General features: G+C 47.4%; 9 protein-coding genes across 9 annotated transcripts; 3 read left to right on the forward strand and 6 right to left on the reverse strand.

The window, feature by feature from the left end:
• Positions 1-1,718: 1,718 nt before the first annotated feature.
• On the reverse strand, positions 1,719-3,416 carry J7337_004302 (uncharacterized protein; the record flags this gene model as incomplete). Its single annotated transcript, XM_044821997.1, has 2 exons — positions 1,719-3,252; positions 3,304-3,416. 2 exons carry the CDS (start codon positions 3,414-3,416, stop codon positions 1,719-1,721), a joined length of 1,647 nt encoding a protein of 548 aa, XP_044683330.1.
• A 799-nt stretch (positions 3,417-4,215) lies between these two features.
• J7337_004303 (uncharacterized protein) lies at positions 4,216-8,213 on the forward strand (the record flags this gene model as incomplete). Its single annotated transcript, XM_044821998.1, has 4 exons — positions 4,216-4,433; positions 4,872-5,211; positions 5,635-6,676; positions 6,736-8,213. 4 exons carry the CDS (start codon positions 4,216-4,218, stop codon positions 8,211-8,213), a joined length of 3,078 nt encoding a protein of 1,025 aa, XP_044683331.1.
• A 230-nt stretch (positions 8,214-8,443) lies between these two features.
• J7337_004304 (uncharacterized protein) lies at positions 8,444-9,535 on the reverse strand (the record flags this gene model as incomplete). Its single annotated transcript, XM_044821999.1, has 2 exons — positions 8,444-9,210; positions 9,262-9,535. The coding sequence occupies 2 exons, from the start codon at positions 9,533-9,535 to the stop codon at positions 8,444-8,446; spliced, it is 1,041 nt and encodes a 346-aa protein (XP_044683332.1).
• Positions 9,536-10,336: 801 nt separating this feature from the next.
• J7337_004305 (uncharacterized protein) lies at positions 10,337-11,221 on the forward strand (the record flags this gene model as incomplete). Its single annotated transcript, XM_044822000.1, has 1 exon — positions 10,337-11,221. The coding sequence occupies one exon, from the start codon at positions 10,337-10,339 to the stop codon at positions 11,219-11,221; it is 885 nt and encodes a 294-aa protein (XP_044683333.1).
• A 257-nt stretch (positions 11,222-11,478) lies between these two features.
• On the reverse strand, positions 11,479-13,093 carry J7337_004306 (uncharacterized protein; the record flags this gene model as incomplete). Its single annotated transcript, XM_044822001.1, has 3 exons — positions 11,479-12,350; positions 12,406-12,492; positions 12,538-13,093. The coding sequence occupies 3 exons, from the start codon at positions 13,091-13,093 to the stop codon at positions 11,479-11,481; spliced, it is 1,515 nt and encodes a 504-aa protein (XP_044683334.1).
• Positions 13,094-13,729: 636 nt separating this feature from the next.
• On the forward strand, positions 13,730-14,971 carry J7337_004307 (uncharacterized protein; the record flags this gene model as incomplete). Its single annotated transcript, XM_044822002.1, has 1 exon — positions 13,730-14,971. One exon carries the CDS (start codon positions 13,730-13,732, stop codon positions 14,969-14,971), a length of 1,242 nt encoding a protein of 413 aa, XP_044683335.1.
• Positions 14,972-15,359: 388 nt separating this feature from the next.
• Positions 15,360-16,916, reverse strand: J7337_004308 (uncharacterized protein; the record flags this gene model as incomplete). The annotated part of the gene is made up of 1 exon (XM_044822003.1): positions 15,360-16,916. The coding sequence occupies one exon, from the start codon at positions 16,914-16,916 to the stop codon at positions 15,360-15,362; it is 1,557 nt and encodes a 518-aa protein (XP_044683336.1).
• Positions 16,917-17,829: 913 nt separating this feature from the next.
• J7337_004309 (uncharacterized protein) lies at positions 17,830-19,862 on the reverse strand (the record flags this gene model as incomplete). The annotated part of the gene is made up of 4 exons (XM_044822004.1): positions 17,830-18,040; positions 18,094-18,484; positions 18,532-18,911; positions 18,961-19,862. 4 exons carry the CDS (start codon positions 19,860-19,862, stop codon positions 17,830-17,832), a joined length of 1,884 nt encoding a protein of 627 aa, XP_044683337.1.
• Positions 19,863-21,371: 1,509 nt separating this feature from the next.
• J7337_004310 (uncharacterized protein) lies at positions 21,372-27,247 on the reverse strand (the record flags this gene model as incomplete). The annotated part of the gene is made up of 2 exons (XM_044822005.1): positions 21,372-26,736; positions 26,784-27,247. The coding sequence occupies 2 exons, from the start codon at positions 27,245-27,247 to the stop codon at positions 21,372-21,374; spliced, it is 5,829 nt and encodes a 1,942-aa protein (XP_044683338.1).

The raw sequence follows: 27,247 nt of genomic DNA on the forward strand, positions 1-27,247 counted from the left end.
ATTATTATTTTATTATTAATTTTACTTTATTTATTTAAATATAAGGGCAGTTAGTTATATACTTAAATATATATTTTTAATTAATAAAGCTAGTTATTATTAACTTTAAGTTAATTTAGCTTTTACTAACTAACTTATATAAAAGTTAACCTTTTTCCTTTAAACCTTTAGTCCTAGAACCCTGCTATTACTCTGCCTTTACCTTTAATTTTATATAATTAAAAGAATATAATATAGATAATTAGCCTTAATAATTATATTTTTAAGTTACTTTTTATATAAGGCTAAACTTATTAATATAATAAAAAAAGCTATTTTTTTTATATTAAAAAGCAGGCTTTTTTTTATAGCTTTTTTTAATTTATTTAATCTAGCTAGCTCTTTAGCTAGCTAAATTAAATAAATAAAATAACTTAAGTAAGCTAGATTTATATAATTAATTAAGTTAATTAAAGTATAATTAAAAATAGCTATTTTAATTTAACTAAATAGGCTTTTAAATAAAAAGTTCTTTTTAATAGCTATAATTATTATATAAAGCTTATAGTAATCTTTATTATTAGCTTAACTTAATATTAATTTAATTATAGTAATAAAGTTATAGTTAATTATATAATAGCCTTAATTAGGCTTTAGGCTTTTATATATAAGTATTTTATTAATAGCTATAATTAATATTAGTAATTATAATTAATAAGTATTTAAGTTAGTAAATATACTTTAAAAGTATAATAAGTATATTAAGCTTAGTATTCTTTTAATAAAAGTAAAGGAAAAAGGTTAATATAATTACTAAAAGGTAAGTAATTCTTATATTACTTAATTAAAGTAGTAATTATATTATTTAAAGTAAATAAACCTTAATTAATATTAATTCCTATAATTCTAGCTTATTATAAAGGCTTTATTATTTAAGTTATTATATAAAAAGCTAAAAGCTTAATAGCTTTAAATAAAGCTAATAGTAATTAAAAAAAAAAAAAAAAAAACTATTAATAATATAATAAATTAATCTTATAATTTTTAATTATTAAATATAACTATTTAATATTAATAAAAATAAAGCTAAAAATAAAGCCTTTAATAATTATATTATAAATTAAATATTTATATTAAAAGACTTAATAAATTACTTAAAATAAAGTTAATACTTATTAAAGTAATAATAAGCTTTTATTAATAATATTATATTAAGTAATAGTAATAGTTAATATTAGCTATAGTTTATAAAATTAAAATATATAAATATAATAATTAAATTATAATTATAAATATTATATTATAAAAATTAAAAGCTATTATAATATAAAAAAAAGAAAATAAAAAAAAAAGTAAAAAAATAAATTAAAAAATAAAAGTTTTAATATTAAAAGAAAAACTATAAATATTAATAAGCTAAAGCTAGCTTAATAAATTAATAATAAATTAAATTAAATTATAAAGTAATATAAAGTAATTTAAGAAATATAAATTAAAAGTAAATATAGCTAATAAATACTTAAGATATTTAAATATATAATTAATTACTTTTATATTTAAATAAATAAAGTAAAATTAATAATAAAATAGTAATTAAATTAAAGAAATAAAGCTATAATTAATTTAAAAAAAAAACTTTTAATTTATATTAATTAGTAAAATCTTTTTCTTTAAAAAAAAATAATAATTGCTTTTAATAATTCTTTCTTTAATACTCTAACTATAATTAAACTACCTAATCAACCTCCACCCATCTCACGGTAGTAGTAGTTCTTATGGTTATTGTGTTTCTTTCCGTAGGCCAAGTCCCTTTGCTTTGTGTGAACTTGTTCTAAGGTTCTTCCTCGTTCTTCTGCACGGCGAGCTCGCCTCTTTTGTTGTTCAGGCGCGCCAATCATGCCTGCCATTCCGCGCGGTACCATTTCACGGGATCCAGATCCCGTCTCCCTCTCCACGAGCTGGCCATCGGAAGTCGAACCCTGTTGCTCGGTCTCAGCGCTTTCGATAGCCAATCTCTCTGCTCTCTCCTCGGCCGAGGGGTGGTTGTGCAAATTCTGTCGGAAGTACTTGTTCAACGAACGATGACCAACTGACTTGCCGGTAGGGAGGTGAAGCTCGTAATCGTCATAAAAGACGGCACGGGTAGGTTTGTGGGCGTGAGAATGCCAGCCATCGGCTTGGTGTCTTTGTCTTGGATCTTGTCGTGAGTGATGTGGGTGCTTTTCGAGGCGCTCGAACTGGTGAATATGGCCTTCAGCCGGTACGGCAGTAAGATCAGCTGAGTCCAAAGACGACTCTGAACTATCCGTCTCCCAACCGTCTGCCCCTTCGCCCTCCTCAACCTCAGCTCCATCCTCCCCAGTGAGCTTGGAAGGACGTCGTGCCCCTAGCTTCGCTCCTCCACTTGTCTCGTTCGCAACCGAGCCATCGTCACTCATCTCCCCATCGTCAGAGTAGGTACTCCTGAAATCATAGAAATCCCCAATGTCAAGCTGGTCACGCTCAGTCTCGTAGGGGATCTTGCAGTGGCCTGTATCGCGCATATGTGTCTGAATTCCAAACATGGACGATTTGATCTTGTCACAGTACAGGCACTGATGGTGCTCTCGGATTTTATCTTGGAGTTGCTTGAGCAAGCCGTCGATATCAACAAGATACTTCTTCTCGGGGATGAACATGCCATGAAAGCGTTCCATATGATGGGTGTTGAGAGGAATGGTTGGAGAGGTATAGTTGCAGAACAAGCATGATTCCAGTGTCAAGTTGGGACCCTGGGTAGCAGGAACAGGCGTGGCTGAGTCGGAGGCCCTGTTGTCGTCATTATCGCCTTGTGCAGCGTCTGGGACGGAAGGCTGGGGGTGTGAGGGACGCTTGACAGGAGATGGCCTTTGTTCAGTGATGCTCGCCTTCTGGAGGCCTTCAACAACATGGCTGAATTCTTCCTCGGCGTCGGAATCAACCTCTGCTTGGCTGGGTGCAATAGGTTCGCCGAGGGAGAACGTAGAGCTGACGATCGAGGTCGTTTCGTCGTCAGCTCGACCAGAAACAGTTTGCCCACTACTGGCTTCCTTCGCCTTGTGCTTCTGACTTGACAAGTGGTTCTGGAATGCATTCTCGCTGTAGTATGTCTTTTCGCAGATGTCACATACTCGTTCGAAATAGGCTTTGTCTGCTTCAGCGCTTGACACCGCCCTTGCCTGCAGAACCTTCTCAGTGAAGACGTCGGAAGAAATGGGAGGCAGCGAGGCAACTCGGCGTTTAAGATTGTATCGACTTGCAGTAATTAGCCTCAGCTTTAACTCAAGATCCAACAAATGTACTTACTGCCAATCACTTTTCATGTGCCCCTTCTGCAGATCGATGTTGCGATACGCAACTTGGCAGGTGTTGCAGGTGTATGGGTGCGAGGCTGCACCGGACGCCTGGGCACTCGCCATGATAGGAAGTGAAGAGTATGCGGTTTATGTGTCCAGATCCGAGTTATGAGGCTTATTTTCTTGTTGCTTGTTGTGCCCTGGTCTTCGAAAGGCGGTTGTGTTTGGGAAGGAAATTCGGAGTCGAATTGGTGGGATATGGCGGGGCTCTGTAGATAACGTCACACAGAAAAGGTTATCAGTGAGTTGGATGACTGACTTTTTTTTTTGCACCAAACCCCGCCACGCAAGGGTACTGGGCCCCTTCAACGCCGTTCTCACGGTGCAAGTGACCTTGAGGCGATATGCAGTAAATGACCGGTCGAAGCATTACTAATTATCCACTTAGCCTCATGTGTTATTTTTGTCACCTAAGCAGACGTCCCCATTTCTCTTGCCTGCCTTGGCCCACCTATTACGGCTGGGCCATTGGCCACCACGAGGTGGAGCCAACCCACTCTCTAGTCCCAGACTGGCAAGCAGCGTGGTGTCAAAGAGGACCTGGCAGTACGGACTACATGTGGCGTCTGTTAGGGACAGTTAGCTTGGGGCGCATCATCGCCTCTTTCGTGAGGCTGACCAAACAGCTCCTGAGAGCGCAGACTCCCCTCAGATTAGACGGCATCTTCCACGACCGGCAGAACCTACTCAGCTTCATAGAACCAACTTGTATCATCAACTTTGTGTAGAATATCGGCACACACTATTTCGACACCTCTCCTCATGCAATACTTCTCTAAATCTTGACATTTCTTTATCAAATCCCCCACCTCTTACGTCTCCTCCAGGTGCCCATCGAGGCGCGACCCCATCCTCCCATGTCATGACGCCCGATGCCGTTCGTCCCCGGGACAATTCCATCGAACTCACGGCAGACCAAGATCTTCTCGCCGGGCTATGGCAAGAAGCGCCATTTGCACGTCTGCCGGCCGACGCGCCCCCTGACCTCAAGACCTATGTTCAGAACGTTGAGAACCCAGCGCGAGTCTATGCGATCCATCAAGCAAGTCGCCGCCATGGTTTTCAACTTCTCGTGGAGAGGTTCGTCCGATAGCTAAATCCATTCACTTGCCATCCTTCTTGTTCTGATTATCAAAGCAGATACATCTTGCAACTTCGATCAGGTTGTGAAAATGTCAATTGTGCAACTCCCAGTTGCTTCACATGCAGGCGCCGCTTGGCAGGCCGAGCGCCTGTCCGAAGATACAACACGACAAGTGCCAGGACATTGGCGATATATTTAGCAAGTCAGGACGACCCGGAGAAAGGATTATGTCCGTTCCTCCGTAAATCTCGCGAACCGCCGGCGGCTTTTGGCAACTTAATATTCTCCGCGCGGTCATCCTCGTCTTCCCATCCCGACCATAACAGAGCCAGCGTTGCCACCTCGCCAAGTGCACGCAAGGAACGGAACTCTAGACCACAAGCACTCTCGTCATCATCCCAAGAGTGCGTTGCTTCCCCAACAAACTACCTAAGCGACCCAGTCTCTCCGATCCAGAACGCAAGTAGACCAGCCGCAGCATGCACACCACACTCAAAACACCGCGATTTGGTCTCTCAGATCCGTGTAATCGAGGCGCCCATGAGTAAAGATCACCGCTCATTTGCCGCGAATCTCTTTGGGACTGTCACTTTTAAGATGCTCGAATGGTTGACACCGCGAAGTGTCGCTGCAATGGCGACCAAAATCAATAATCTCGATTCGGCGATGGATTTTGACCCTACTCAAGACCCAGCTAATTCAGCCGGAACCACCGCAGGTTCGGATGTTCAAAGTACTGCTCCTGACGAGTCAGATACAACAGCTTCGACGACCGTAGCTGTACAACCACATGCAACTAATATGAATGAGACTTCATTCATGCCAAAACCGCCGAAACCCAGTAACGGGTCACTGTCAAAGCCACGAAAGAATTCTGCGCCAAAGCACAGGCGACGTTCTACTAACTCCAATAATACCGCCAAGTCCGGGGATAAAGTAAAGTCAGCCAAACCATCTCAGGTAAACGGCACATTGCACGAGAAATCTGTACGACCTAGACACAATAAGAGTTTGTCTGGAAGGGGTATCCCAGAAATGCCTTTGAAACCAGGATTTTTTGAAAATGTTACAAAACCATCGGCGCAGCCAATTTCGCCTACAAGCCCATCAGCTTTGGCACATGTCGAGCCTTTCGGCGAAATCAGGTCCAAAGACGATACAAATTGTGGCCATATCAGAAATAATAACTCTCAACAGACGGGAAACCTTGACAAAACACTACCGGACATCTCATCCCATAGTCTGGAAAATATCCTGCCTCAAGCTCTCTCACAGCTCGATGTCGATCTTATTGACTTCATTTGTGACATTTACGAAGAAGACGGAACAGCACAGTCTGTTATAGTCTCCGCCTCCGACGCAACCCATTCATACCCACGACCCATGAACCAGCGGAAGCCTCTACAACGTCGATCTATGTCGCGCACAATTAGGTCTAGAAAGCATTGGCACCATTTCAATGACCAGACGCTTTTCAACGTTCTCATGGATCCGCAGGTTGTTGTTCAATCCTTCACTCACGACAGAAAACTCTACGATTCTCAGACACTATGGTACTGTTTTCACCGATTAAGCCGCGTCGCATGTAATCTTGTATTTCACAGTCTCTGGCTGGCTGCCGGACGTTTGTTCGTTCCTCCTCAAGTTTCGAGGTCGCATAGTTCCATCAAGGACAATGACTCAAGATTACAGAAGCACCAGGGGTCTCTATCCGATGTTGACGCCGGCTATCTGATGTCGATCTGCATGCATGCATTGGTAGCCGCAGCTCCAGCTGTCCAAGACTCGAGAACACTATATGAGATGTCCCGCATCCGCTCAAATGGTTTGACCCTCGCTGGCCGAAGTGCCATGGCTCGGCAATCTTCCTCTCGATGTTTAGATTATGATGATGCATTCTCAAACGACTTGGCTATCAGACTTGCGCGTAGGCTATTTTGCGCCATTACAGCCAGACGGCACTTTTCTAACAAGATGGACACTGCTGGCCCCTTGAATGAGATCGAAAACAACAAGGTTGATATTTTGCAACCTTTGGTTGACCAGCTCGATTTTCTCAGCACAGGCTCAGCGACGATTCTGGAGTTCCCACAATCAGAGCGTCTCTTGCATGAGACCCGTGTGCCAACAGTTCTCCTAGATTGGGCACGCACCATATTGCTCAACGAATGGGACGGTCGAGCCGATTTTACCATGGATGGACCATTTGGGGGAGCTTTATCGTTCATCGAGACCCTACGTATGTGCATGCTCCGGTTAGCCAATCAATAGGAATTTGACCTTGCTAACTTCTCCAAGATGCCAACCGAAATATTCTCCTTCTTGGGGATATCCAATTCCGGGTCGATTACCTTTCAGAGCGCTTAGATTCGATCGAGATGCCTGTAGACTGGTTGACGTTCAATTCGACACGCTGGCGACGACATATCCTAGACTATCCTTACATCTTCAGCCCCGACACACTTGTTTCTTTCTTTCGTTCCATCAATTTTGCCCGGATGAGTCGTATGTTCGAAGAGTCTAGTTCATTAAAAACTCGCATGAGTGCTATTGTCGATCCCGGTAGTCTCATTACTAACCCCCACCACAAGATGGTTTTACAAGATCTTTTGAGAACAGCTTCATCGAAATACCTAGTCCTCGAAATCGGCAGGAGTAATGTCGCCCGAGATGCCTTCGACCAGCTATGGAGACGGGAGAAACGGGAACTTCTTCGCCCGCTGAAGGTGCACTTGGGGGAGAACAGTGGCGAAGAGGGTTTTGATTCTGGAGGTGTCCAACAAGAATTTTTCCGATTGGCAATCGCCGAGTGCCTAGATCCCCAATATGGTGCTTTCACTATTGACGAACGGACACGCATGGCCTGGTTCACCCCTGGGTCATTGACCGAAGATTGGAAGTACGAACTCGTGGGCCTTTTGATGTCGCTCGCCTTGTACAATGGCCTGACGCTGCCTATCACTTTTCCGAAGGCCCTTTACCGGAAGCTGCTGGGCAAACCGGTTGAAGAGCTTCACCACATCGCCGATGGTTGGCCAGATTTGGCAAGCGGGCTGACAACATTACTGGAGTGGGACGAAAAAGATGGGCTCGTCGAGGACATTTTTGCCCGCACGTATGAATTTTCAGTTGAGTCTCTCGGTACCATTGTGACACGAGATATGAGGATGAGCGAACAAGCGGGCTGGCCCAAGGCAGCCTCAAGTTCGTGTGATATTGCACCACCACACATGGATAACCCAGATGACGCTCCCCTTGTTACCAACGAAAATCGGGACGACTATATCATCGATTACATCCGTCACCTTACGGATGTTTCCATTCGACGACAGTATCTCGCTTTCGAGCAAGGGTTCAACTCTTGCCTCGATAGAAAGTCACTCTCGCTCCTAAGTCCATCCACCTTGCAATCGCTCGTTGAGGGTGTCCAAGAAATTGACATCATCGAATTGAAGCGGTACGCGCGCTATGTGGGCTGGGATGCTTCCCATCGTACCATTAAAGACTTTTGGTCCATCGTCAAGAGGTACGACGAGAGAATGAAACAACGCCTCCTGGAATTTGTGACATCGTCCGACCGCGTTCCTGTTGGCGGCATGAAGAATCTGCAATTTGTAATACAAAAGAATGGTGAAGAAGATGGCGCGGGTGGACACTTGCCAACAGCATATACCTGTTATGGCACACTTCTTCTACCAGAGTATAGGGATAAAGAGGTGTTAAGAGAGCGGCTTGGGATGGCACTTGAGAATGCTCAAGGGTTTGGCTTTGCTTAATGAGGCGTTTTTCATGGAGTAGCGTATGGAATCAGTTCTGTGAAGCTTTGCATTGGTAGCGACCTGGTTCTGCACGCTTAGTAGGCAAGCGGAGAGAAAGTATGAGTGACTTTCAACATAGCATATGAAAGCGTCTAATGATAATGCTCAGTTTCAAGCAATGCAGTAGAACTTGCCATGTGAAGCAGTATGCTTTAAACAACAGCATCGAATAGATGGATCTTCGTCTGCTAATCTCGCATTTGCCTAACATTTAGGTTGATTCTCTTATTATTCATCCATCCTCGCCAATCCGCAAACTTCTCATCGCCACGGGCTGGCCAATCTTCAAGATAACTTGGGCATGTATCCTTCAGCACTTTAGGCACTCCATGCCAGGCATATCTCGACTCCTGTGTCATATAGATGGCATCCCCAGATCTGAGCCTCAAGAGCAGATACTGTTTCTCGCCTGGTGTTTCGTTTTGAGACCCTTGTTTGAAGTCATTCGGTGCAATCATAAAGAGTCCATCACAACCGAAACTCAAACTGATAAGTCCTTTATCTGTCTCCTCGCTGACATCTCGGTGCATCATCATTGTATCGCCTGGCGTGTAGAAGTTGAGAATGGCGGCTTGGGCGACAGTTTCGGGAAACAGCTCCTCAAGCATGTGTGAGATATCATCTGGAAACTGAGGAGGTAATTCCTCGGGGTAAACACGATTGGTCCAGTCGTACTGGCCTCCAAGCGTTACCCAGTGCAGTTTTCGCTGCATAACCTGCTTGATTGACAGTGGCTTATGAACGCTGGGGTCCTTTGGGAGAAATGATGCCGGTGTTTCTGGACTGATAGAGAAGAATGACCGTTCGTCGTCGTCCTTCCCTTCTGGGTATGGAAGGTTGTAGTGTAGATGTAGATTGGTCTGATGGTTCTGGACACTGAGATCACGATGGATCAGACGATCCAGTAGATCCTGTTGCACATTCTCGGGCACAAGTGAAGGAAGAATCAACAGGCCTATAGTTGTGTTAGGTTTTTAACATATCAAGTACAAGGAGTTCTATGTACCTGGTATCAATGGGTGATGTATAACTGGAACATCCTTCTCGACCTGTAAAGCAAAGTCAGGGTTGAGGTGAGCGAAACTTTTTGCAACCTGCTCTTTCGAAAGACTCGAAACTTGACGAAAACCAGACTCTTCTAAGGGAGCACGAGGGTCATCGATTCGAGGATCGTTAAGCAGACTTTTGTGATCTTGACGCATGTAGCTCTTCCACTCAGCGCGCATCTCATCAGATGGCTGCTCGTGGGCGTCGATCTCAGTAAGATTTGCTGATACCATTCTGACGATGATGATGGAAACTAAAAGCTTGGACTTTTAGTACGTCATCCCTTTGAATAGATTCCGTTGGAAAAGACTCACGAGGTTGGGGCCTCTTGTAGGTACCTAGGCTTTTCCTTAGCCTGCTCCAGAGTCGAGGGTATTCTACTTGTTCTCACAGTCATGATCTAGAAATCTGGTGGACCACTTGAAGAAGCACGTGACATCTTCAAGCTCATCGCAAACCTCACATTTCTCTTTGGTATGCAGTTATTGACATTTTCTTCTCGATTCTCTTGTTTTTTTATGTACTCTACCATTTTACGCTGCTGTCTTATGGAAATGACCCTGTTGTTTTGAGTGCGCTCAACTGGGACGAGAAACCCGTTTGACGAAAATTCTCATTTCTAAGTTACCTACCTAGCTCCCACACTATACATTGCCCATTTAATAGAGGTCACCATGACACTACTGCGAGTCTTTTCAGCAAATCGGCTATCTTATTTATCATCATGCTCCAAGGTTACCGGGCAGAAAACTCACTTCAGTACGTCAGGTCAGATGAACCTGCGTCAACGACCACTACGCCGAGCTACAAGTCGTATTTCCAAACAAGCACATCAAGACAGTCAGGCAACTTCACCAGTTGCAGTCACGCCGAACTTAAGTTCCAACGTGAAGGCTGAGGAACCAAGAAGCCAGTCATCTGCTCAGGAGATTGTCGTGCCAGGCTTTTCTCTCCATGAGAGTACCTCGAAACCAAGAAAGGCAAAACCGAGAGGACCATTGCCTAAGGGAATCAAGCCTCATCAGCAGGTATTAATGGAGAGTGAGTCGATCTGCTTCAAACAGGGCTCAACTTTGCCAGTAGACGTACCGAAAGAAGACAAGCCTGCTCTGGCAGCAGCAGGAAAGTTCTTTGAAGAACGCTATCAGATACTCTACTCTGCCGAAAACCTTCATGACCACCCCCAAAACGACCACATCCCGGAAATTGTTGTACTGGGTGCCTCCAATGCTGGAAAATCATCTTTCCTCAATGCTCTTCTTGGTGATCGGGAAATAGCCAAGGTGAGCCACAAACCAGGCAAGACTACGACGATGAATGCGTATGGTGTTGGGCCACGTCCCAAGATTGCCAAGGAGCTCATTCGCAAAGGCGATGCCCCGCCAAAACACAGTCTGGTGCTTATGGACACCCCAGGCTACGGATATAGAAGTCAACAGGCCTGGGGACAGACTATCCTGAAGTATCTCAACGTCAGGAACATGCTTCGTGGCGCTGTTATCTTGATACCGGCCGACAAGAAGCTCCAGGAAACAGATAGGTGGATGCTCAGAACACTTGCTCAGTCTAACACTCGAACGTTGGTTGTCATCACCAAAGCGGATAAGCCTGGAAAGGAGTGGCAAGATGCATGTCACAGGCTTCATACTCAGATCGATGCCATCATGCACGGTCTAGAGGCCCAATCAGCTGCCTCTTGGAGGGAAGGGTCTGGGCGTGTGCTGGATGTTTATGCCACAGCCTCCAAAATTGCGTCCGTATCCCGCCGGCTTGGTGATGGAGGTGGCATTGGGGGCGTAAGACTTGCGATACTGGAGATGGCTGGCTTTTCTCTGGGGGACAAGATAGAAAAGCAAGCCGAGACAAAGGCTTATACCGGGAAGGTCGTGTCGTTTGATAATATCGTTTGGAGAACATGAGCTTGGGTGTCAAAACCCAGTCGACTCATATATGTAATATCTTGCTCTTGCTCATTGTGCAATATTTGGTTCGACAGGATCAAAATACTTCATATGTAAAGAAGCAAGTTGGTGCGAGAGCCAGCCCCGGCTTTAATAATGTATTAATACAGCCCTGAAGGGGGTAGTTACCCGTCTGTGTCTTGCCACTACCTATGCTAATATCACAATTCTGGTATCATCAAAAGTATTACAAACAAATGCAGAGACTCTACTCATCATTCCGCCTGGCCTCCATTTGATTTGGCCGATTTTGTCGAAGTCGCAGTTCCGGGTCTACTAATGGACTTGCTTATCGAGTGCCTCAGCTTCCTGCTCCCTTTCGTATCAAACAAACTCTTGACTCTCTTCAACCTCGCCCATCTCTCCTTATCTTTTACGTCTCTCTCTTTCTCATCTTCTTCAACATTGTCAAGACCTGCCCCAACGGAACCAGGGGTCTGAACTGGTGTGTTGATGGATGCGGCCGTTCCAGGCCTCTGAGGTGTAGATGGTGCTCCCATTGATCGTTCGGTTCGCGGTCTCGCAGGCGAACGTCCCTCATAAACACTGCGAAGATGTGCTTCATTTGCGATGGTTCGCAACAGCACCTTCCAGCCTGGCAAAACCTGCCCAGAAGCCTTCTGGGAATGTGCCTGCTTCTGGGTCTCAGAGTTCGCCCACGGGCAGAAGAAGCGATGCTCTCGAGCTGGGTCCAAGAAGTCCATAGGGGCCGGTACCAGAACCTCATTATTCCCACCCACTTCCTTGCTCTTAAACATCCACAATCCTAGTCGCCTGAGACAGGTATGGCATGATGCCGAGTTTGGCACCGCACCGATACGAGCGTTATTGAGGCCTTGCCATCCCATCAAGGCAAGCGATAGTGCGACCCGGTTTGGCTGGGCCTCAACCTCCTTTGCTGGTGGGGGCTTGGTGAAGAAGTCGTTCGGTAGATGCGAAAGAACGTCGTCCAAGTTTAACTCCTCTGGCAGTCGAAGGTTGAACTCATAGGGCAAGAATGATTTTCGCGCTAGCAGCTCATCATAGCGCTCACGTAAAGCCGCAAGACTCGTAGTTGCATTGGTTAAGGACAGCCGGAGAAGGGAATCTGCAAACAAGGTCAGAAAACAAAGACGATATGCGCTTCCGACGGGACAACCTACCATCACAGCCCCGCTTACGCCAGAGACAATCGTCCTGGTGTGAAGTAACAATGAGATCGGCATACTTGTCTACCAATGCATCCTCTACTGAAGGTCAGCGCGATGATAAAAGGCCAAGGGAGGAGAGCCTACCTATCTCAGATGCCACAAGAACAGGAACCTCCTTTCCATCCACAACCTTGCGATTGAGTTTGACGACCAATTCTCGATGGCAGAGAAGGCATCGAACAGTTTCCTTGCCATAACAAACCCATCCACGCTTTGCCCATTCTATCTCGTTCACTTTATCCGGCTTTGGAGTCCAGTCTGTTATTTCTTGGAACGTGCCGAGCCTTTTCAAAAGGTCTCCTCGATCGGTTGGTGCATATCGCGCGGGTCCCCCTGTAGATCTCTTGGACGAGTCTTGTGCTTGTGTAGGTCGGGAAACGATAGCAGAGAGGGTCGCAGATAGGTTTGTTTTTTTGCCAGCTCTGGGTGCCGTTGAGTCCGGAAAGCCTAGCCTTCGACGCTTTTGAAGTAATTCGGCATCTGCGCCGGATAGACGAGTTTCTGAGCCAGGAGAAGCAGTTGAGCGATTTGATGGCGAGCCGGTCTCGTGCGTCGATGTGTCGTTGGCGGCTTTCGAGCTTGATGATCCTAAGCCCTGCAATAAGGTATTGAATTTGCGTTTCGTTGCGTTCGTCGACATATTGCGAACGTGGCAAGGCTCTTTGTTTCGGTCCACGGGTTTCGGCTGAAGAACGCGGTCTACATGTATATTTGGCTCAATAAAGACGGAATTCTGGTTAAGGTTTGTATTGTTACAACAACAAGTCGACAAGAGGTGATGATGTTGTAGCTTCAGCAGCTTCCCTCTGGTCGCTATGGTACCAGCAGGGCAAGTAGCCTACCCCTGGCTAGCGTGTATCAAAGTAGCTGAGTTAGTGGTGAGAGCGGCCATAGTAGTGTGCTTCCACAGCAACCCCTGTCGTTCTTAACGGGTTTACCTCTGTGTCAACGGCGGCTCTAGATGCAACTTGCTAGTAGTCTTTGCCTACCTACCTTATTCAGGAGCCTATCGATAAGAATTAGAACGTCAATAACGGGACAGGCCCCCCCACCATCGATCCACCGTCCACAGAAATTTTTCTGTAGCCAGTCTTTGTTCAGCGCGAAGTCCAAGAAATATTTGTATCAGCCCCCGATACTCAAACAATTTCTTGCTGTTTGCAATTGCCCAGGCTTCACTTTTTTGCATTGGCGTATGTCTGGCTCCAACCAAAGCCCTCCCTCGTGGCTATTCTCCAACAACCCCCTGAATCCAATCAAACCTTTGACCGACACCATGGGCAAGAAGAGCACAAAGGCCCCTGCGCCCAAGAACGATGCCGCATCCACGCCTCCCCCGGGTCAGCTAATGGACTTGGTAGAGAATTTCCTCTCTGACCATTCTTTCAAGGGCGCTGCCGATGCCTTCAAGAAGCAGAGAGAGAAGAAGGGCTGGAAGGCGGCTGCTGCCACCGACGAAGAGGGTAATCCTTCCCTTGTCAGTGTTTACCAGACTTGGGAGGCTACCCAGGGCGATGATGGTAGCAAATCTAGCAAGAAAAAGTCCTCTAAGAAAGATTCCAGCAGCTCTGCTGGCAGCGACTCTAGCTCTGGTTCAAGCGACGCCCAGGAAGAAGATGTGGATATGAAGGACGCCGAGTCGTCCTCGGACAGCGACAGCGACAGCGACAGCAGCTCCGATAGCGACAGCGACGAGGATGCTGCTAAGCCCAAGGCCTCTAACACTCTGAAGCGAAAAGCTCCCGTCGACGACAGCTCCTCTGATTCATCTTCAGACTCTGATTCTGACTCGAGCTCCTCCGATTCAGATTCGGAATCGGATAAGCCCAAGGCCAAGAAGCAGAAGCGCGCTGCTTCCTCGAGCTCCTCCAGCGACTCTTCTTCCTCGTCCAGCGAATCTTCCGACTCAAGCGACTCCTCCGATTCTAGCGACAGTGATTCGAGCAGCGACTCGGACGACGAGAGCGCCAAATCGGACTCTGGCTCTTCTAGCTCCGATTCAAGCTCAGATTCGAGTTCAGATTCCGACTCCAGCGACTCAGACGACGAGGCTGCTGCCAAGGTGCCACTTCCCGACTCCGACAGCTCCTCTTCGGACTCCGACTCCGACTCCAGCGACTCTGAGTCTGATGCAAAGGAGACTAAGAAGGACAAGAAGATCAAGAAGGAGAAAGAAGTTAAGGACTCTTCCGACTCTTCTGTCACGCTAGACAAGACTTCGCCCGAGTTCCAGTCAAACTCTACTTACCCACCTCTTCCCCCGGACCCCGTTATGAACGGTAACGGACGCAAGAAGCAGAATGAGCCCTTCTCCCGCATTCCCAAGAACATCAAGGTTGACCCCAAGTTCGCTTCCAACGAATACGTCTCTATCGCCTATTCCCAAAAAGCTCACGAGGATCTGATTGTTACCAAGGGCAAGGGCTTTACAAAGGAGAAGAACAAGAAGAAGAGGGGCAGCTACCGCGGTGGTGCCATCGACATCCACGATAAGAAGGGCATCTACTTCGATGATTAAATACCGCTTTTGAAAAATTATTGTTTGACAAGGCCAAAATCGGGGCAGGATGAAGTATCATTTGTTTAGAATAGCCGGCGTTTGGAACGTGACATGGTCACCGCCAAAGATCCATAGATTCATTCTACTGCAGTCCTAGGGGCACTATCCATGTTTATTAGACTTTTTATTCCAAGACATGCTTAATTTCAAAAGTTTCGGGGTATCTATATGTCCAACTTCAGTCTACACTCAAATGAGTCGTTATACATCATGCCTCAAAGAAGGGCGCGTCTCGTCAATATCCAGCGTACGTAATTAATCCAATGGTTTTAATATCCATCACATGGATACTCCAAAAACCTCGTCTGACTCATTTCCCAGCTACAAACTCGCTGCAATCTTGATACTAAAATGTCGTGCGGTCCTTTTCCGTAGGAGAATTCTGAACTTCGACCGCAGGCGCATGTTGCGCCGCTTCATCGGGAATCTCATCTGCACTGAGGCTCTCCTTCATGATAGCATCCTTTCTGGCCACTGAGTCCCATGACCTGTTGCCATCCTTGGCATTCTGTAGTGCTTCCTTGAGCCACTTGTTCCATTGTTTCGTACCTGGAGCCGCTCCACTGCGGCCAACCCAGCCAGTAAGTTGAGTCTCGCGAATAGCGAACCACAAGGTACGTGTGAAGCTTGGGTAACCCTCTCGTTGGTCATTCACGTCTGTGATCTCGTTTGCATTCTTCGCATCTTCAGGGGTTACGTCCTGCCATTGGTACCGCGAGAGATCCCAAAAATATGATCGAGGGATCATGCCTAAACCCCAATATAGTCCGTTGAGAACGATGTAACTCCCACCAATGAATATCTGAGAGTTCCATGTGCAGTTTCCGAGAAGCACGACGCTTAGCATCAGAAGAGTAGTTCCAAGAGCCATGAGAAGCCGATATGTGCGGCCACCAACATGATAGTGACACTCTTCGGTCCCTGAGTACAACTCTCGGGCAACCTCTTCTGTGCACTTGATGAGTAGAAACGCGCCTTCTCGTGTTCTTATCATGACATCGCCTCTAGGGACCTCATTGGTATGTTTGCGATTCATGAGAATAGGATGCCAGAATGAAGCATAGCCCACCACAGTCGACGCAAAGGATATCAGGGAAACAGCCAGGATGGCATTTCCATCTTGCCATACTACAGCACAGGTGATGATTGCTATGCTTAGAAGGCATGAAAAGACTGAGAGAATGTGGATAGGCGAGAAGAGCTTGGCTGGGACCGCAGGGCGTCTCTTCGTGTTGGCAAATGTCGGGTTGGCAAGCATATCTTGGACTTTCTGCTTAGCCGTAGGACGGCGCGCGAGCGGTTTGGGGGCATCCGCATTGCTTGGAGAACAGTCACCGGGAGGACGAAATATCGTTGTTCGCGCTGTGTTTGGTAGAGGAAGCCCACCCTCTTCTATATGAGGGGCTCGGGGGATTCTGTTGCTTTGGGATTCTTTTTCATTTGGCAGTTTCTCTGCGGTGTGAGAACTTGAGCGACGAGATCTGACCCAGTTCAGACTTCGAGTAGACCAGCTTTCTTGGGCAGAAGGAGGATTCATATCGACGTCGCCAAAAGAAGGGTCCGTATGAGTGATCTCAAGCACGCGGAAGCTGAAAGGTTGCAGGGCATCCAAAGGAGTAATTATCGTGGCAAAGAAGCCCACGGAGTCGAGCGTGGTTCCACTATACACACCCGTCATCTTTGCCAGTGTCTCAGGCATTCGACTTGGACGTGAAGGCTTGAGCAGAGCCTGAGGGGCTGGGATCAGTCGAGGTAGCAGACACAGCAACGATGCCGTGATAGTCTGAGTCTGTTCAGCCATAGAAGATTCTCCAATGACCGCAAGAAGCGTCACGACATCAAGTGACCAATTGGCCTTGACATTGGGAAACCATTTCCAGCCTGGGCTGCCTGGTTCAGCCATCCTGGCGGTATTTCAATATGGGAGGAGGAGAGGTATCGAGGTTTAGCTATCAAGAGGTGTGCGTATAACAAACGATATCGAGGGACGATGAAGGGAGAACAGCTCCAAAAGAGGACAAAACGTGAGATACAAAATTCAGAGCAACATGATGGCAAAGTGAAGAGAAATAAGAATTGAAACTCGGGGCTTGTCAGTTAAATCACATGTGGTTTGGTAGGGAGTTTCAGCCCTCTTGACATAAACGGTTAACGAGTGGATCGATCTCTAAACCGCTGCGCCACGGCGGCTGCACCCGCTCCCAAGCTTTCCCTCCCCACGTCTCAGCTGAACCAAGCATATAATAAATGTGCGCATTTAATCAGTATACATTTTGGATAAATATCATTTATGATTGAACTCAGATTGGCTCCGTTTGTAGGTTGGGTTCCCGACATACTTTCAGCAATTCTTTCTGTGCTGAGCCTCATCAAGTACCCTACAGCCGCCGCCAAGAATGTCCCAACAACCAGCAGTTCAGGCCGAATAGCTAGCTCTGTGTAACAGGGCTGTGCGATTACGGTTCATCCAGGGGGTGCACTGACCAATGTCTCGTAGGCGTCCTGTGCCGTACGACCTCTACATCGAAAAGGGCTGACGAATTATGCAAAAGAATTACATAATTAGGGTCATAACGTTTCCTCATCCTCCTCTGCTGGCTCTCAAAGCTGTCTCTATGGTCCTCCAAACCAATCATCTATCGTCGGTAATCTCAAAAAGCCATCCTAAACGCCGTTCCAGGAGGTAAGTAAAGCATAGTGGCCGTCGCCTTCTTGCCATTCACCAAACTCCGAACTTGTCAACAAATCAACCGCCACGTTAATCATCAGTAGCTCACTCGCTTCGTAACAAAACACTGCCCCGTCGATCCGTATCATCACACAGCCTTCGGCTCCTCGTCATATTCTTCGACCATCCACTTGATGAACTCTTTCCACTTCTGCTCCCAGTCGCTGAATACGCGGTTGTATTCAGACTCTGATAGACAAGCGTGCTCCAAACTCCACAACGCCAATTGCTTCCAACCAAAAAGGCCCATGTCAGCCTTACCAACCAGTACTTGGTAAAAATCATGAGACAGGGAGGATCTGTCGAGCTACGTTAGCAGTATTCGTTTCATGTTCTGTGGGAAGCACGTTACCTAAATAGTGTGCCGTTGTCCGAGCTGACCGTGCAATGCACATTGTTGGCAAGAAGCTGATACATCGTGTGACCGCTGACACGAGGCGTGAGTCCCAAGATCTCATTTGATATGGGACACAACTCGAGGCAAACACCGCGCTCCTTCATATGCTGCATCACGTAGGGGTGCTTAGCCAGCGCAAAACCATGCCCGATTCTCTTCGATTTCAACAGGAGCGCGTCAACAAGGTTGCCGTCTGTATCGGTTCCCATATCTAATGTCTCGCCACAGTGAAACAGAAATGGAATTTCAACGCCATCTCTATCGCAATCCTCCTGGAACTTCAGTAGCTCGGGGATGAAGTCCTTGATGGGGCGCCCTTTGGACTCTTCACCGACGAGGTCGAACCCTACTTTGTTGTTAGGATACAACTTTGTGGGAAATGCGTTCTCTTACCTGCAATCCACTCGGGCCACATCTGTTTAAATTTCAGACACTCTTTGAGGGCGGCATCGATCTGCGCTGGCGCAAATGATCGAGGTGTACAGTAAATCACTTTCAGACCACCAAAGAACTTTCCTTGCTTTTTCATATCGGTCTGGAAGTTTTTGACCTCTTCGATTATCAGTTCCATGATGCCCTTATTGTCGATGAGTTGAGTGCCGTCATCGGTCCAAAGTTGGTTGCTGGTCATGAAGTTGGGCCGAATTTCAGCGTAGCTGATTTTGTCCTTCATGAAATCCTCCAGACATAACCGAGTGTAACTTCGGTATGCTGTCGCATAGTTGAAGAGGCCCTTCATCATACGTGTCCGCCCGTTGAACTTTTCCCAGGCCCTATGCTACGTTAGTGTCTGCATACAAAAGTTGTCGATCGTGAACGTACCCAGATGCTGTCTGCAAATGATTATGCGCCTCCTCTTCGTGAAACATGAGTTTCTCGAATAGCCACTCATCAACATTGGTGGAATCTTTTGCATAATATCCAGGGAACCTGTCAAGAAAATCTCTAAACCGCATCGTCTGCCGAGGTTGATATGTCTCTGAAAACAAGTCGCCAGGTGTTTCCTTCTCTGGGCTCAATAGAGAAAATTGGATTTCACATCGATCGAAATTAATAAAATCATTGTCCGAAACAAGGGGTATATCGCTGGTGATAAACATCCGGTCCATCTCCTTTGCAAGATTGAGCAGGACTTGGGGAGCAAGACAGGCGTTGAAATGAATGTGCAAGTGGCCGCCCTTGGGCATATGTTGCGCTACGCGGAACAAGGACGTTTGATCGATGAGATGCTTGTTCGACAGAAAATGATCTCCGGGGAAACGAGGGTGCTGCTGGCCACCATAGCCTGTTCGTGGGGCGGCCTGAGCATATACATTTTCCTCATCCTCACTCCTCAATCTCTGGACGATGGCTTCTGCTCGCCTCTCTTCGGGTGTGCTGCGCATGCGACAACTATGGTCAAAATCCAGAGCCTTCTCTCGCGCTACCATCTGTTGTCGCAACTTGAAGTACTCCCCAACCACTCCAGGCTCTTGCGTCACGGCATTAGTGACGTCTGTTTTTTCGATAAGAACACCTCGTGCCAAGATCTCAGCATCATGGGCCTGGATGTGATTCCGCGCAGCCGCGGCATCATCCAGGGCTGGCTCTCCCATCCGAGAAATCTTTGCGCGTTTTGACAGACGAGTCATAAAATCTGTATGTGAATGATGTTTCCTATGGTGCTGGTCGTAATCGTCCTGAGCTCCTTCCACCGGCTCTGTTCTTGAGCAGAGCGCGCCCATTTATGTTGGAGAAGCGAATAGCCAAAGCCTGTAAGATTGGCCAAGTTGGGAGGTAACAAAGGAAGCGCCAGAGGCAGCAGAGGCGCAGTCATTCACGGCTCGTCTAAGAGTAAGAGAGCCGTGGCTGTTTGCGGTGAATGACTCCAAACTCGATAAAGCGCGGCTCACAAGCCAGAGCCAGGTGATGGTCATTAGGTAGCCAACAGTGGGCGGGGACAATGGCCAGTGTCAGTCAGTAATGTGGTTTCGCCAAGGTGCTATGGATGGATGGCTTGCGTCCGTCCGTCTTTGTCTCGTGAGGGAGCTGTTGGTTGACGGGGAATCAAGTAGATAGATATTCCTAGACAAACGCTCAGCTCTCACTCAGCTTAGACTTCTGCTACTTGGAAACAACAGTCGGCAGTTTCATGTAATAGATCAACCAACCAACATGAAATTTGTTGTTGCTTGTTTGTTACAAGTTACAAAGTCTGGGGGGGCAGTGCCCTTGCCTAAATCAAGGCTGAATGAAGGCTGACCCCAAAGTCCCCGAACTCGCTATAGGCAGTAAGGGAAGATCAGGCACAGAGTCAGCCTGCGCAAGCGCTGGTTCGCTGCATTTGAGTGACTGCAGCGACTGGCAAACGCGCTAGTCTCACTTCGGCTCCATGTCACAGGCCTAAGCGCTTAGCCAATGGAACCTCAATAATGATCCCTGTCCACCTTCATCTCACATCACCTTTTAAGGCAAGCCCAATATAGGTATTGTTCAATTATTAGGCCAAAACAATGAATAAGATCAGAAACGCCTCATCGGGCTTCTACGAAAAGATCATAGCACGAGATACCAGTGTCACCCAGGGTCCTGGGCCTCAGTACTATGGCACGGTGTTAGGTCTTACTTGAGCATAACTTTGCACCTTTGCTTCAGCCACGTCATTTATACACTTCAATTTGTTACAAGAGTGTTTGTATCTTTCACTGTTTTCTCGCAACAAGGCCAAAAACCCCTTGAAGGGTACTGCGGCTAAAAGACTCTGGTATGATGTATCCGTTTCGATGCACATCCTCTGGCCTACAGTCAAGGGAATCTTCTATCGCCGATGCCAGAGATGGTATCAATACCTGAATCAAGGGGCTTGCAAGTCTTTCCCGCACTCCCGAACCTGTTGCATCATATACAAGCTCTATCCATTTCGCCTTTTATCATTCAATTCCTACCCATAGTAAGGGAAGCAAGATAACTTAGGACCTCTATCCTAAGTGCTGAAAATATCTAGGCAACTCTAGCTCAAGCTTAGAGGGTCTCAAGTTTTCTCGCTCCCCTGCGGCCATAGTAAAAGTACACAGCAGCCCACATGGGCTGGTACTTGTTCAGCTTTTTCTTTCGTCATCCGTGGAGTCTGAGCCCAGTCTCATCCCATAAAGAAGATAGTGCCCTCAGGCAAAGTAGCTCTTCCAGAGTACTCCCTCAAGGTCCTCTAATTGTTCTGAAGTGAAGTACTGGGCAGTTGTTAGTAATAATTTCTTCTATATCATCAGAAGGGGGTCTACCTTTTGATCAACTGTCCAACTATCCTGTCGCGTCTTCTTGAATTCGCTAAGAATTGTCTTTGTCGCTTTGCCGACAACTCCAGGGTCAGCAGCAGCCTTGCGTGCTAGCATTGCTAGTACTTCAGGCATCCATTCTGGTGGAGGGGTTGCATAAGGAAACGCCTCGATTAATGCTCCCAGCCCAAGGATTGCAGCATGACGTCTGGTGATTTGCTTGTGGATATCAACTGGGGTATCTGTTCCAGCAAGATGGCGGTTTCGCTTCGGCATGGGGTTGCGTTCCAATTCATCTTCAAAGCGGGCCTTGAGACGTGCAATTGTAGGGTCACGGATACGGCGAGGGGAGCAGCGTATCATGCCTGCTAGCGTGGTAGATGCACAGGAACGCACCTCGAGCTGTGTATCGCACAGCATGTCAGACACAGCTGTAAAAAGCGCTTCTCTTTGGGCGCCTCGCGTGAGGAAAATACGTCTAAAGTAGATGACCTGCATGTTGACCAGGGCTCGAAGCCGCTGGTGCCAGCTGCTCGACGTCTTTCCGATGCGGATGAGTGCATCGATGAATTCTGTGTCCTCACCATCCCGGAAAGGAATATTGGGCAAATGGCGGTATACGTGATAGGCAAGCCTCATGAGCTCCGGGTCTTCCTTGACATCCATCATGTGTAGTAGTTCTTCCATAAAGGGGGTGGGGAAGAAAGGCACGAGCTGAGTACACTCGTGAGATGATAGTGTACAATCGAGCCACATAAGAACGGTTTTGGAGCCCGAGGTATAAGAACTCGGGGTCTGCTGACCGGGTGTTCTCTCGTGTCGCCATTTCTCGAGTCGCTGGAAGACGTCTTTGATGGTGGCTGAAAACTCTTCCGTTGGTTGATAGGGCCTGATGCCTGTTGGCGAGGCAGCCTTATTTTGTTCTAACAGCTTGCTGACATTCTCGAATGACTCGTGGTATCGAGTCTTATAGATGACTGATAACACGCGACCCATAGCCTCACGTACTGCCTTGTAGGGGTGATCGATGTGGGCGAGGAAGTCATCAAGAATTGCTTGGTCATGTCGGAAGTGCCAACCACCGTCCGCAACAATGAACTCCAGAAGTTGAACTTTGGATGATTCTTTGAAAGCGGCGTTTGATGTCATGTCAAGTCGGAACGCTCTGAGAGTATCTACAATCTCGTGCGATCGACGTGGGTCTTTGGAGTCAAGAACGAGGTGAAGGCAAGTGAGCCAGTATTGCAAGTTGTCAGGTGTCAGGTCATCCGCAAAAATATTGAGCATGAACGGCGCAGCATACTCCCAAACGCGATTTCGGATTTCTGGGGGGTCATCACTCGAGCCCGCGAGCAAAGCGCCCATGATTTCCGAGGTCGCTCGATGCTGATGCTTGTCGTTGCCATCACCAAAGACCTCCTTTACCAGCTCCTTGACGTCATCCAGTGTGACTAATGTTTTGCCATAGTGCATCAGGTCAAAAACGTGCATCAATAGGTAGACATTGCTCATGCGGAATCTATCGGTCGACGCATCTCGCGGTTCTTGCTTCAGATAGTCAAAGCATTGGGATAGCCACTCGCGATTCAAGATGCGGCCCATCTGATCTCGCACGGCAGTTTCGACATCATCGTATGCATTGAAAGGGAGAGGCTTCGCTCGGTAAGCTGTAAACTTCTTGCCCCATACTAGCCAGCCAGGGTGATCAGCGTCCACCATATACTCAGCCCCTTCGGGCTGCTTGAAAGCCTCAAGGAAATTGTGAGTAAATTCAGCGTCACCTTTTTCGACAGCAACTTGGATGCGATTTCGGTCCCCAACTTCCTTCTCAACGAGATAATTGCGGTAGTCATGGCCATAAACGGCTCGCATATCGACAGCTGTGAAGAGCGATGTAAAAGCGCTTAGATAGTAGCCACGAAGCCCGGGATGAGGGTCATTGGTACCCTGAGCAACGAGATCGATAAACTCGGGGGGCGCTAAGCTGTGGAATCGCAGACACAGGTTCGTGGCAAAGATTGCACATCGAGTTGCGATCTTCCAATGGGCGCCCTTGGCACGCTCCGTCAATTCCAAACCCAGTGAAGACTTGGACGTCTCGACTCTCTCTCTACGTTGCAGAATAAATTGATGGCGACTATCAATAGCTGCAGCGACATCAGCAGCAGGTTTGATTGAATCCACAATTTCATCATTGACGATGATCATGCGCTCAAAGGGCTTGCCAAAGTCAATTAGAGTGTATAACGCTGACGAGCCCAGGTTTTGAATGGAAGGCTTGTCAATACCCGCAGTCTCGATATACAATCGCATAGCTTCAGGGGCGAAGCGCCAATCCCTGAGGAGAGTTCTCAAAAGAGACGTGAACAATAGAGTGTACATGCCTCCCTTGATTCGGTCATGGTCGTTCGTTTCAAGTGCTTTTCTGAGGCGCTCAAGAATAACAGGAATCACCAACGGCTTACCGCCAATAAGTGACTTCAAAGATGAGTCCTGAGCGCTCTGTGCAACCCGTCGTACATCAGCATAAAGCGAAAGACTCGATTCAGCAAGATCAAGCAGCAGCTGTTTGTCAAGCTCGCTCTTCTGCCGCGATGAGGCGTTATGTTTTCGTCGCAAAAGCTGATACGCCTCAGCACGCTTGATGAGAAGAGGTCGAGGATAAACCTTCCTCAAGCCCTTGATCTTGAAGGCGGCAATGTCAGATTTGTATAGTCGAACGTGCCTCTCCAGGGGATGAGCGGAGCGCTCAATGCCAACATCAGTAATCCAGGTACGATAGGCGGCGTACAGGGCAGTGAATGAATTCACATCATCTTCCTGATTCTCGTTCAGGAAAGAGTGCGTTTTGGTCAGCAGATGACCTAGCTCATCTCGTAGATCGTGGATTCTGCTATAAGCAGGGTCACTGGATTTGAGGGCATAGCCTGCCTTGTAGCGGAACTGAGGTCGGAGTTCCTCGTCCTCGGCAACCTCAGCAAGAGGGTCTTCATCAATCATCATTTCGTCATCATCTTCACGCGCAACGTCGTGGTCTTCCTCTGTATTTCCGGTCATGATACCCGCGGCACGCTCAGGGTCGAACATGGTGGCCATGCCTGACGTGACCAGGCGGATTTGCTGCATGAGCCGAGAAACCTCGTCTGACCACTCCTTGTTCTTGCCAGTACGACTCACTGGTGGGTTGTCGCTCATGAGTGATTCCAACTGATCTTTTGCAGACTTTGTTTGAGAAGCAAAGAGTTCAACGGCGAATTCGATCTCGGCAGGAGATGGCTGGTGCCACCGAATACTGAGATCGGCTGGGGCAGTTGTCTTTCCCCAATCATCGACATCGAGACCACGTTCGATAACCTCGGGCTCATATAGAGCGTGGTCGATGGGATAGGTGTGCGTCAAGTTGAGCAAGAGATGATGGATGTAATTGGAGACCAGAATGGTGGGCAGACCACGACATTTCTCTTGCATGTATTCCGCTATGCCCAGGAGCTCATCTTTGTATTTTAAGACCTCACTTCCGACATGAACAACCGCCATCGCAAGCATGCTGACATACCACACCAATGCTCGATCTCGAGGCAAATAATCCGTTCCGCTACTTCGATCGGACGCGGCGTTGTTATAGTCAATCTCGTTGCGGATATTTACAACAAGCATGGGAATGAAGACCTTGAGAGTTTTCTCTGGGTTGACCTTGCAGAGCGCATTCAAGATCCATGCCATTGCATCTCGTGCTTGATGGACCACGTGGCTTGAAACAAACGTTGCCACCTTCTCCAGAGCCATGTCGAAAAGTTCTGGCGACAAAGATGCAAACAGGGGCGATAACGCAGCTGGTAGAGCGTTGATAACATTGTCTTCCGGAGTTCCGCCACGAACTTGGTTTGCGTCAGGCAAATTCTCAAGGAGAGTGAACACTTTCCCAAGAAGTGTCAAGATGAACTCGCCAAAGCCAGTGGTCGACGATCTCAAAATACTGGCCTCGTCTTCGTCGCTGAGCTCGTTTTTATAGTCAAACTTCACATTCTGGCCTTCGCGCTCCATGCGATCCATTTGGCCTTGGACCCACTCCATGGCTAGTTGGATATGGCCTTCCCCTTCCTTGACCAATGGTACCATAGGAATGCTATACGCGACACTTTGAATGAAGTTGAGCGTGTATTGGGTCTTGTTGAGATCATTGGCGTCGATGCCGGGGAGAGCCAAAGCCAAAAGAGCGGTGATGTGACATCTATAACCCTTATGCTTGGACATGATGTTGGCAATCATCTGTAATCCATTCAGACTGGAGGTGGTTCTGTGTACCTCCACAAGTCCTTGAAGACTAGGGTAGAAACGCTGCAATGCACCGGGCAGAACCAGGTCCGGTTCGAGATATGCAAGCCCTTGCAAGGCGCTGTAGTAATAGTACGACACACGGCTGCTTTTGGAGAAAAGACCCATGAATGTCACTTCTTTGAGTGCCATCACAAACCGCTTTTTCAACGCATCGTTGATTTTGCGATCTTCGGGGAGATCCAGCTCACCGCTCTGCTCGCGATTCCATCGGGAGACGAACGCCTCAGTGAGATAGAGGGTCAACTGACCAAGCATGGTGGTCCATGAGCCTTGGTTGGACGGGTGAAAGAAGGTATCAATCGACTCCATAAGGCCTTCCAAGTGTGAGATGATAGAATCATCTTCCTTCATGCAAGCCGGGGACAAAGAGCTCACGATCAAGCGGGATATCATATAGGCCACTGGATACTTCTTCTTGTCTTTCTCAACATAAATACCTGCCCCTGAAAGATAGTCTAGAGGAGTATACGGAGAATTGGCTTGACCCACAGGAATTTGTGTGAGTCTGAGAATGGCTGTGAAAATGAGGTCGGATTGATCCTTTGAAAAGATGCCATGGCTTCCAAATGGGACATAGGAGCAAGCTATATGGTCTCGAGAAATTCGAGACAGCAGGTCAACGAAAAAGATATCGAATGCCTTAGACCGATTGATGATAGACCACAAGTGGAAGAGCGTGGGGAAGACATCGGCTGGTTGAGACTGAGGTTCGTTGATGGGAGCGGGGTGGCTTGGCAGCAAGGCGTTCAGAACTCCTACTACGATGTAGGCGTTCGGCAGCTCATTAACACTGAAGAATGGCAAGAACTCTTCCAGCATCGCTCGGCGTTCGGAAGGATCGAAATACGTGTGGACATGTGTGCACAGCTTCATCAACTGTTTAGCGGAACGCTTGCGGTTGCTCTGGTGCGCTGCTACTTCCGAGGGAAGAAGCCATGCTTTGATTTCGTTCCACAATGGCCTCCATTCAAGAACGAGATCTTCTCCTGGCTTCAAATAATGATTCTTCCTACAAGATGTGAATTGATGTCATCGGAATGTTGTCAGCACACGTACCTCGTCAGAGTGAGGACCATGCGCAAGAAGCGGTCCGAGGCGGTTGCATCTAAGCCGGGAGCCAATGCAAGGGAATAATAAAGTTTAGTTAGCTTTGCTCTCTGCTCTCTCGTCATCTCAAACTTGAGATTGAGCCATCCCTGGAGTTCTTTCGTCCAATGGAGAGCTCCGGGGGAGAAGTCTTCGGCTTTAATGGCAATGTATAGTTGCTTAAGGATACCCTGCAGAGCAGCATCGCGTTGAGCTTCTTCTTCGACTTCGAATGGGAGCTGCGAGAAGTATGCAAAGGTTCGAGGCCGATATCGTTTCTTGTCGTCTTCATCGGTCTTGAGGTAAGGAATACCCGGGGACGTGGATCGTGAGATGGGTTCGTATGGGAGGAAGTTTGCTAGTAGGTTAGATGCAGTTGTAGGCGGCATAGAACCATGAGAACCCGAGGGGCGAGGACCAATGTTCTCATCCAT

The sequence above is a fragment of the Fusarium musae genome, chromosome 3 (assembly GCF_019915245.1).
Source record: "Fusarium musae strain F31 chromosome 3, whole genome shotgun sequence".
In the NCBI taxonomy this organism is placed as follows: domain Eukaryota; kingdom Fungi; phylum Ascomycota; class Sordariomycetes; order Hypocreales; family Nectriaceae; genus Fusarium; species Fusarium musae.